General features: G+C 39.4%; 1 protein-coding gene across 2 annotated transcripts in view; it reads right to left on the minus strand.

Moving 5' to 3' along the window:
* LOC106883551 (uncharacterized) overlaps positions 1–4415 on the minus strand; it is a 36271-nt gene extending 31856 nt beyond the window's left edge. For both annotated transcript variants that reach the window (XM_089365002.1, XM_089365001.1), the window contains exon 1: positions 3199–4415. In XM_089365002.1, the coding sequence (XP_089221128.1) occupies positions 3199–3829 (631 nt within the window). In that variant the 5' untranslated portion in view covers positions 3830–4415. The remainder of the gene's footprint in view (positions 1–3198) is intronic.
* Between the last annotated feature and the right edge of the window lie 7489 nt (positions 4416–11904).

Consider the following 11904-nt stretch of genomic DNA (forward strand, 5'->3'; position numbering starts at 1 on the left):
AATTTTTTTTAATTTACTATTTTCCTTCACTTCCCTCCTGAACAATTTCTTTTTGTACTATGCATTAAAAAGCTATAGGAGAAATCATTTCAGTAAAAAAAATTTTTCAAAATATTTTCACATGTAAGGGTGTAATTTCAGTTTCTAGAACATCTCACAACCACCTGGTACCATCCTCGTTTCTTTGTCAATCTGATATGTATTGATATTTTTAAATATTTCTTTCTCCATAAATACATTTTATGGAATGATGCTGCAGAAGTAACAAAGGTTTTGCTTAGCCCAAGTATTGTCTATTGCTGACATTTAAGCCACAAAAGAAAAAATTTTCTAATTTAAATTTTTACCTCCAACCCACACCAAGTGAGTTTGCACACACACACACGTGTGTTAGAAAGGACATTTACTAACAGGAAAGTATGCTATTAAAATAAATTATCTTCTACATACCTACCTCTTTTAAATCACTATAGATACATCCCAGCATTGACTTTTTCAGGCTCTCCAATATTTTAAATTATAAACAGAAGTAGGGTGGGGGAATACAAACTTTCAAAAATTTTTAATAGTATACTTTTCTGAGACACACACACACACATATATACACGGACTCGCTTGGTGCAGGAGAAATTAAGATACCAGGCGGTCGTGGGATGTGTTAAAAACAGTTAAATCTTTCGTAAAATCACACCTTTAAGTGTGGAAAGTTTTTTTGTTTTTTTACCCGAAAGGCTTCTCCCACCGTTTTTAAGTGCATAGTACAAAAACTGAAATCGGTCCGGATGGTGAGAAATAAAATAAATTTTCAAAACTTTTTTCTTAAGCTTCCCATCATTTCCAAGGGTGTGGTGAAAAATAAATTGGAAAAATCCTCTTCGAAACGAAGAAAATCCAACTTATGTGGGAGCCCTGATCCGAAACTCCACCGAGGGGCTTACCACAACGGAACGGGGGAATTGTCATACCGTCCCCTCTGTTCAGTCCCGTTGGATCAAGTTCGGAAGTCAGCGGAGTGTAGGTCATGCTTTATGATTCTCATTGAGAGAAGCATGTCGTAGAAGTCGGTCAGTTTTATAATGGCATGACAATAGGTGGAGGCCGAAAAAATCCACAGTAGAGCCGCAGATGTATTTCTGAAGTTCACTGATCCGGAGGCCAAACCTCAGGGAAACATCGATGCACAAACAGTAGCTATCCAGTTCAATGCCAGTCGAGAATAATGATACGTTAAGCCAGGTACCGCTGTGGGGCTAGAAGAACGAGTGAAAACATGCCAGACGGTGCACCAACCTGTACAAGATCATGCTGCATTGGATGGCATCCCATTTGACTTGGGGCACCGGACATTCACAAAGAGGAGAGGGGATGGACGTCCGCTGGGCGGAGGCCAAGATGGCTCCATGTTGCCTTGGCCACCTCGCAACTAAACTTAGGTTTAGTTGTGTTGTGGAGAACCTTTGGATATAGTACCGAAGATTTGTGTCGGAAGATTTTGTTATGAAGGGTGAAACCGTAGGATTTCAAGGTGTGTGTGTGTGTGAAGCACATTTTTTTCAACGTGCTACATAATTTTTTTCTGGTTAGATGTCTGTGAACAATCTCACTAGAATAACTAAATAACTTCCGAACTATAAGCTATTCATGAAACTTGACAGTCCGGTAATAAAGAAAGTGAAACAATGTAAAAATAAAGTTAATGAGTGACGCGTGGAAGTCAATGTATTTGTGCATATCCCCACTTAATTTCAGTGATTCTACATTAGTTTAACGTTACGTAATTGGAGAAAAGTTAGCATCCTTTCAGAGTAGAGTTACCTACAAAGGGAAATGACAAACTGTGGAACATGTCTGAATGCTGTATCCCACCCACCCCGATTCGAATAAGAAATAACCTGATTGAGATTATAGAAGATATACACGCATACGGTTAGAATTTCTTGAATCGAAGTTTGAGAAATATTAAAGTTATTCTAACAACAAATTCTTTCTCTCTAATAAATTTCTCTTAACCAGAAACAAAGTTAAAAGTTAAGGAGCTTTAATCATTCCGATAACACAGCTGTCAATTCCGGTCGAATTTTGATTAGTTCTAAGAGGATAAGGCATTAGAATCAATAGAGCGCCAGACAAAATGTTTGCGATATTTTTGTCGCGGTTTCCTTACATTCAAATGTCGCGGAAATCAACTGTCATTCATCCATCTAGAATCGGAAAGAACCATCACTTGTTGATTTAATATTCTAATAAAATTAAATGTAAATGTAATTATAACAGAATATCAATAGTCGTCCTATCCCCTTCGACCATTCTGAATAATGGTTTCAATACTGACAAATCCTCGAGAAAGAGGAAACAGGATTTTAAATATGGTATTCAAATTGTGTATACAAGTAATCGGGAAAATTGCTAGGACAAAATCAAAATCGATCGGGATATTTGCGAACATTGGAATGAGATAAAGTTTTCAAAGTTTGGGAATTATTCCTGGCACCTTTTCTATAATTATGATCGTCATGTTCATCTTAAGTAGCACTCCACAAGGTATGGAAAGAATTAAAAAATACTTTTAAAATGTTTCTTCATAACTTTTTCTAACTACTCGAATATTTTTGCTGCCCCTTTTTTTTTTTTTTTATTTTTTTTTTTTAGAATTAATATTGTCCAGATACTAAGGTTTATTCTAGCTTTTAGTTTTAAAAAAAAACCCTTTTATTGTTACCGTGTAATAACTGGTTTGAAATAAGTGCGGTTGTCTGTGAAGTAAGAGCGTCAGTGCGCTGTCGACACGTCAACAGTTTATGTTAGTCACAGCATCTTGCAAAGATTTAATACCAAAAATAAGTTCTCATTAATCACTTACCTTCACTATTTAAAAATCAAGATAAACATGCATTACTAAATATAAACTTTTAACCAAATTAATTACTATTTCAGTATAGCAAAGATCTATATATTCCCTAATCGTGTCAACTGCATGTGCGTCGTAATCAGCTATTTTGACAGATTTCATGTCAAGAAGCCACGTATTAAGTTTCTAATATCGTCTCTAAAATATCTGTTACTTCATAAATCTATATTGTTAAATAAACTATCCATTAACACGAATAAAGTAAATTTAGAAACTGTTATCGAACTCTGAACAAGTTCTAAAATAAATTAAGAACAAATATATATAAGAAAAAAAAAATCGCTAAGTACCACCAACTTTCTTGCAAGTTTTCTCAAGTTCAACTTCTTTATGGGTATTGATATCAACTTTTGGAGACTTCATCTCGGATTTTCGTTTGGTATTCTCAGGCTTAGTGACGGTATTCAAAGAAGAATTCTGTTGACCAGAAGAAACCGGTTTAGACGATATATTGCCGGTTTGTTTCCGTTGAACTTTTGCCTCTGCTTGAGGCAAGGACGGTCCATTGACAGATTGATTAGCAACAAGTGGTATAACTTTCAGCTGATTTTTCTCCAATTTTGGAGACTTCGGTTCAAGAATCTTAGTAGCTGGAGATATTTCCGAAACTGCGAAGTCTTGAATACATGCATTTTTTTTTGCAGTTTTAATATGGAAAGATGTTTCGACTATTTCTGTAGATTTTGACTGTTGTGCTTTCTCTCTATTTTTGTCTTTGAACTTTTTATACTTTTTTCGGTCGCCTCTTTCAGCTTTTTTCTCACTTCTTGCCTTTTTCTCTTCTTCTTCCTGTCTAAGTCTCTGTTCTTCCATAACTTCTTCGAATGTCTTTTCTCTCATACTGAACATTGATATCAAGTATATAATGACTGCCGAGAGAATGCAACATGTCACACCAATAACTAAAGTTTGTATCTCCATGTTTAACAAAATGAAAAAAAAAAAAGATTATCAAACAATACAAAACAGTAGATAAGTAGCCTCAGCCGGATCAGTTGAATTGTTTTGTCCAGTTAAATTCTTACGTTATTCGACATGGAAAAAAATTGGGGTGAATTAAAAAAATTGGTAAACAATGTGTAAACAAAAATAAACAAATGCAGTTAATATCAACCACTTCTTTATCGCCCTTGGTCCAAGTAGTTAGTTTTAAGTCCACGTAAGCAGTTCTTTCGGGAGATGAGCTGTGACAATTCTTCAGTGAATGCAGAATGACTGAAACTTAAAATAAAACTAGGAAACAAATGTTCAGCTTTTGCCAAGATTAACTGACCGGTCTCTTGTTGCCTAAAACCTATTAATTAAACATCCAATAAAAGGGAAATGTAATAAAGTGTGGTTTTGAATTGGAAATTGTTTAAAGTTAATGTGTTGAGATGAATTGAATGCGAAGTGCACAGTCGTCAGCGAACATAAACTATATAAACAACGGTAAACTTAGTAGTAGTGAAGTCATCACTAAACTAGTATAGTGGGCGGTCGTCAACCAGACAACATTCCAAACAATGGACGTTCGCTTTAGCTTTGCCGGCAATATCTAACGACAACTTCTATTGGTCAAATACTATTTGACTGGTGTATCTTTCTAACTTCCTCCCATCTATATACAAATATTTATTATTTTTGTCAGTTAAATGCACCATTAATACATAAAAATTTAATTCTGAAATTTATATATCTTATTTAGAAAACATTCCAACACAATAATAATGTTAACGAATGATTTTCCTACTATGAAATCTAAATATATTCAGTAGTGCTGTAGTGGGAGTATGAACAGAAAAGCACATTACCAAGTTTGTAATAGCGCTCGTAAATTTCATTTCGGACTTAGAATCTTTGCACTACTTCGAAAGATAATGGAATACATTTTAATACTGATATAGGAACCTTACTGATTTGTTGCTTTAAAATCAAGCAAGTGCGACAATGGGCTCTAAAAAGCGTTTTGCTCCGGAGATGGAATCTTTCTTAAGTGGTATAAAAGTTTTTTTAATTGATATTGAAGGAACAACGACTCCACTATCATTTACTAAGGTAAGTTCTCAGCAAATTTTAGAAGTTTATTATTTGTCAAATTTTCTATTGAAACTGAAATAAACACAGCTGAATAAATTTCTCATTTATATACATTGCTTGTTTATATTTGAAACATTTAACCCTAAAACTTATGTTTTGTTCAGCAACGTGCACCATGGGGTTTACATTCATTGCCTTTCATGTTTCATTTATTGAAGCTTTATTTATACTTTTATTATGGCAAGTTCCAGCCCGGGCTATGTTTTTTGCAATGCTATACTTTGCAACTTTAAACCAGTTAAAAATGGGGCAGGAATAAGTAAAAATGAACAATCTTTTTCTCTTCACTCTTTGCCGAAAACGGGTGTGTGTATTCTTTACCTCCGCCGACAAAAAAAAAAAAAAATAAAGTATACTTGGTACTAAACACCTCATCGTGACGACGTTTCGTTTTATGATCCAGAAAGTGGAACTTCTGAAGTTCCAAATAGTATTTCTTTTCATTTCCCGCCGCATATCAGCATTTTCATCTTGGAGTAGTTAGTTGTGACCCAACGGGTCACGGTGAGTACATCTAGTATATATATATATATATATATATATATATATATAATATATATATCTGAGCAACTGTCTTTGAAGACTCATATTGTCGTTGAATGCTCGAAATGAGGAGTAGATAGACAGTCGACAACTGATGAAGGGTCCTTTCTCAGTGTTTACTTGTCCTGTTTTCCATTTTTTTCTCAATGTCTACGTATTTCACTCGTTTTTCCCTCGTTTGTTTACGTATTTCATGCTACTTGCACACATACATACACACACACACATACACACAACAGGCTTCTTTCGTTTCCGTCTATCAAAAGTCCGAGGCTATAATAGAAGGCACTTGCTGAAATACCATGTGGAGTGACTGAACCCAGATTCATGTGGCTGGGAAGCAGACAGGTATAAAGAAACAAAGTGTAGGTGTATGAAATATCCTCCCTGTCCCAATTTTTCAAAACAAATCCTGATATAGTTGTAATCTACAGTATGTGAAAGGTATTTGCCGAAAAGAAGTTGGTTTGTGTAAATTTTCCGAAACTCATCTCCCCATGCCTTCGGAAAATTTTTCTCCCAACAAACTTGACAAGGAAACGAACGTCTAAAATTGTTATACCGATTAACCATGGATCTGCGTTGTAGTTTGTTTGCAGTCATCTACTGATCACCAATAAACAGTGGGAGCTGAAGCTCAAAACTGGAAGAATCTTGACTAATATTTGCATACACAATATCTTACATTTTTCCATCTAAACATTTGTGGCGATTCATCAAACATTGATTCATTAGAGCATACCACTTAATTGTGGATTTATCCCAGCGTTGCAGGCAACTTAATTGTATTTCTAGTGTCACTTTCATAATACCATTTCATTTGCCGAACTCGGCAGATTTCAGTAGTTTCGCTTTCTTAATCAGAAACACCTCCTAGTCGTAAACGGGGAGAGGACTTTTGGAAAATTCACAAAATCCGAGTTTTTCCCTAATAACTTGTGGTAATTTTTTTTTTTTTTTTCCTAGTGAACTTTCATATAAGTATCTTTCAAATGGCATACATTACGATTATAAAGTAATTTGTGGGGAAAATCTTTTCCGAGGGGGGTGAGGAGAAGACTTTTGGAAAATTCACAAGATCCGATTTTCTCCTTCATAACTTTAAGAAACGTGAGTTATTTTTTAATGAAATTTTATATACATGCCTTTCAAACGGCATACCTTTCTATTCATACTCAAAATACTGAACGTTTATGGGGAAGCTTTAAAAAGTGTATTGTCCGACCCGGAATGCGACTTAGCTACTTGAAACAATATATCGCTCGGTTACTTTTCATACGGGTCATCTCACTGCCAACCCAGCAACTTCATAAGATTCTTTTGGAGGCTGCAAGACAATACCCATGTTCCTGATGACACGGAATAATGTATACCGGTTCTTGATGTTGTTCACCAATAACTCCTTAAAATTACGTTGGCGCATTTTTTATACTGTAAATCATTCTTCTTACCCCCAACTAAGCTTATACTTTAAAACATTAAATACAGATCTTCCTACACCCATTCAGCTTGTTAACTTGCTTATTGGTGACTGAGAGAACTTGTAGTAATTAACAGAAAATATTAAACAAATGAGGAATATATCAGATGGTCGTGAGATATGCTAAAAGCAACAGCTAAATTGCCCTTAACTTTTTTCTATAGTGAAACCATATTCAACACCATATTTATGAATTTGTTTTTTTACACCCATTGCACTATTTTTTTCGATTTCGTTTCCGGGTAATACTGTCAACATTAACCAATCTATGTCTTTTTCCATTACACCCAAGCAAAAGAATAATTTATGAATTTCTTTCTCTTCGAAAGTCCTCTCCCCACCTACCTTAATGTATGCCGTTTCAAAGGTATTTTTATAAAATTTCATGGCAATCTTTCGTTTTGACACAAAGGCGTGAACATAGCCAATTTCATTAAAAGATATCCGTTTTCCTCAAAGTTATGGGGGAAAAAATCGGACCATGTGAATTTTCCGAAAGTCCTCTCCCCACCCTCTCGGTAAAGATTTCCCCCACAAATTGTTCAGTTCAGGGTTGTTAAAAAAGTAAATAAAAATTAAGGGAGAGATAACTAGTAACGGCACATTAGTCAACTTACTGTTAAACCACAAATACTGTAGTGAGGTAAGCTCGCTAATTAGAATTTTCGCACGTGTATAAATTTATAATTAGTCGACGCCCTGCCAACCACTGAAAAATCTTGTTTCGTGATTCGGCTACTTGGGTGATATTCCAAGATTGCTTCACGGTTGAGGATTTCAATTTCAGGAAAAATGAATTACGGTTTCGCTGGTCTTCCACATTCTGATCAATTCCAAAGTAAATAATATTCAGTATTTATGTTGACTGATACAGGCGCAGGAGTGGCTGTGTGGCAAGTAGCAAGCAGACGTGTTTGTTTTTTGCTCCTGTTGAAGCGTCGCTGAATGCCAGCGTCGTGAATTTTTGACGTACAACTACAGGTAGGACTTTTGTGTTTTGGGGGATTTAGTGGGGGTTGCTCGTGTTTATTTATATTTATGTCGAACAAGAAATCTCCACTGAATTCCACGCATTTGTCTTCCTGTGGTTGTGCTTAATGTCTCACTTAGCGATGAGAAGAGTGTTTTGGAGGTGTCACTCCTCCCAAAGGTTTGGTGTCTTCAGGTCGTGATTTGAGGGCTACAGAGGAATATTGTGAACTTTGTTTAAAAAAGAAAAGGAATTTATTGTTTTCAAACCAAGTTTTGAAAGCTGATAAATTCTTCCTCTTGCTTTGAACTACACCACGTGGAACTACGCAAAGGATTTGATTCTTACAAGCAAAGTGACGACTGCAGCGGAGCCGGGATCAAATCGGGCTGGAGTACCGTTGTGGCCTGAAAATTTGTTATTCTGCCTGGAACTTTATATTTTATTTATTCTTCCTGAACTTTTGTATTTCCTTTCTCTTTCTTTTATGAACTGTTTTTAGTACGAACTGTTAATTTTAATTCTTCCGCTTTTTTTTAACTGTTTTCTCTTTTTGCCTGTGTTTTTAAATTTTTAGTTGTTTAATCTTATGTGGACATTTTTCGCATGGCAGAGAATATAAAGAAGACTAAAGCCACTGCTGTGGAGTGGGAGATTATCCCACCCAAGAAGTGGTTAAATGATTTCAGGGAAAGAACGGTGGTGTTGCGGACCTACTCTAGGTTACTCAATACCATTACGGCCTTTCCCAAAATTGAAATTGAAAAAGAGTTAGCAGAATATCTGCCAACTATTAAGTTTATGGCAAGGGGTGTAAAGTACGTGACGGTTTGGTTGCTATTTGACACCCCTGAGGTGGCCCTGCAGAAATTTGTAAATTAACTAGAGCTTGGATCTGTGGGCTGCCACCCGTATAGAACCTGATTGGATAGAGGATACTATCTGACGGGGTCTGGGTGGCAGTGGAGCCAAGCTCTTAAATGTGAAAATTTTACCTACAGCTGATTGGGTTGGGTCAAAAGCGGTTTTGACTGTGGACCCAAACAGCCAGAGATCTGGTTCTCCCAGATTTTCTAAGGATGGACAGGCAGAGATATCCAGTCATTGTCAAGGGACGTCCCCTGAAATGTCACCTGTGTCTGGAGCCTGGTCATATTAAGAAGGACTGCTCCCAGGACCAAAGTAAGGTCCTGGAACAGTTAATAATGTTGTTCCCCCCGCTCTCCCAGTGGAGGGAGAGATGGAGAAAGTCGAAGAAAGGGAAGAAAAGAAAGAAGGTGGGCAACAATGGTTGCTCACCGAAAGTTGTGGGCGAGAAGGAGGATCTTCTGGCTAAGGCAGAAGTACGCCCTACTCCAGTGGCCCCAAAGAAAAAGAAAAAAAAGAACGAGGCACGGCCAGTGCTCGATAGTGCACCGCCGGCGTGTCCCGACACTCCGTTGGTGGCACAATTCCCACCAACGGAGGAAAGCAGGTCGGCGGGAATTGTGCCACCGACAGTAGAAGCTGTGGGCTCACCCTGTGAGGAAAAGGATCGGCTAATCATATTCCGAAAGGGAGGGGCCCTGCAGAAATTTGTGAATAAAGGAAGCGTCAGAGAGAGGGAGTCCTCACCTGTACTAAGGATCTGGACTGGCCTCCGCAGGTGTCTGTGGAGGTCGTGTCGAGTAGGCACATAAGTGTGTTGGTGAATTCCTTCCCCCTCGGCGAATTCAGTATTGAAAAATGGCCCGACCCAGACCCATCGTTTTGCTTGAGAGAAGCGAAGGCTATATCGGGCGAAAAAACCTAAGAGGACGAGTGCCTCATATTGTGTAATGAATAATCGTAAGAGGCAAATGCCTTAATTTATGACTTTTTATGTGCGAGGTTCGTAGCCTCAATGTGAAAATTTAATTTTATAAAGAACAGTGTTATAGAGAAGCAAAGTTCGGTGGGCGGCTTTTGCCTTCTTTCATTATACCATCATATTTATCATCCATTTCATCTCATTAATGTTTTTGTCCAGCCCGTAGCTACTCTCTGTGTACTGCCTTATGACAAATTGAAATGAAATAAAGTAGCTTGCTTACCAACCACATTGTTCCGGGTTCAGTCCCAATGCGTAACATCTTGGGCAAGTGTCTTCTACTATAGCCTCAGGCCGACCAAAGCCTTGAGAGTGGATTTGGTAGACGGAAACTGAAAGAAGCCCGTCGTATATATGTACATATATATATATATATGTGTGTGTTTGTCCTCCTAGCATTGCTTGACAACCGATGCTGGTGTTTATGTCCCCGTCACTTAGTGGTTTGGCAAAAGAGACCGATAGAATAAGCACTAGGCTTACAAAGAATAAGTCCCAGAACAGATTTGCTTGACTAAAGGAGGTGCTCCAGCATGGCCACAGTCAAATGACTGAAACAAATAAAATAGTATATATATATATATCATCATCATCATCGTTTAACGTCCGCTTTCCATGCTAGCATGGGTTGGACGATTTGACTGAGGACTGGTGAAACCAGATGGCTACACCAGGCTCCAATCTGATTTGGTAGTGTTTCTACAGCTGGATGCCCTTCCTAACGCCAACCACTCAGAGAGTGTAGTGGGTGCTTTTACGTGTCACCTGCACGAAGGCCAGTCAGGCTGTACTGGCAACGGCCACGCTCAAAATGGTGCATTTCATGTGCCACCCACACAAGAGCCAGTCCAGGGTCACTGGCAACGATCTCGCTCGAAAATCCCACGAAGGCCAGCCAGGCGGGACTGGCAACGGTCAAGCTCAAAATGGTGCATTTTGTGTGTCACCCGCACAAGAGCCAGTCCAGGGGCACCGGCAACGATCTCGCTCGAAAAATTTCATGTGTCACCCGCACAAGAGCCAGTCCAGGGGCACTGGCTACGATCTCGCTTGAAAATCCTACGACGGCCTCACACAAGGGCCAGTCCAGTGGCACTGGCAATGGTCTCGCTCGAAAAATTTCATGTGTCACCCGCACATGAACCAGTCCAGGAGCACTGGCAACGGCCACGCCCAAAATGATGCATTTTATGTGTCACCCGCACATGAGCCAGTCCAGGGGCACTGGCAACAATCTCGCTTGAAAGATTTCATGTGTCACCCGCACATGAGCCAGTCCAGGGGCACCAGCAATGATCTCGCTCAAAAATCCTACGACAGCCCCGCACAAGAGCCAGTCCAGGGACACTGGCAACGATCTCGCTCGAAAATCCTACGACAGCCCCGCACAAGAGCTAGTCCAGGGGCACTGGCAACGATCTCGTTCGAAAATCCTACAACGGCCCCGCACAAGAGCCAGTTCAGGGGCACTGGCAACGGTCTCGCTCAAAAAATTTCATGTGTCACCCGCACATGAGCCAGTCCAGGGGCACTGGCAACAATCTCGCTTGAAAGATTTCATGTGTCACCCGCACATGAGCCAGTCCAGGGGCACCAGCAATGATCTCGCTCAAAAATCCTACGACAGCCCCGCACAAGAGCTAGTCCAGGGGCACTGGCAACAATCTCGTTCGAAAATCCTACAACGGCCCCGCACAAGAGCCAGTTCAGGGGCACTGGCAACGGTCTCGCTCAAAAAATTTCATGTGTCACCCGCACAAGAGCCAGTGCAGGGGCACTGGCAACGATCTCAATCGAAAATCCCACGCAGGCCAACCAGGCGGCACTGGCAACGGCCACGCCCAAAATGGTGCATTTCATGTGTCACCCGCACATGAGCCAGTCCAGGGGCACTGGCAACAATCTCGCTTGAAAGATTTCATGTGTCACCCGCACATGAGCCAGTCCAGGGGCACCAGCAATGATCTCGCTCAAAAATCCTACGACAGCCCCGCACAAGAGCTAGTCCAGGGGCACTGGCAACAATCTCGTTCGAAAATCCTACAACGGCCCCGCACAAGAGCCAGTTCAGGGGC

The sequence above is a fragment of the Octopus bimaculoides genome, chromosome Z (assembly GCF_046866305.1).
Source record: "Octopus bimaculoides isolate indiv1 chromosome Z, ASM4686630v1, whole genome shotgun sequence".
Lineage (NCBI taxonomy): Eukaryota > Metazoa > Mollusca > Cephalopoda > Octopoda > Octopodidae > Octopus > Octopus bimaculoides.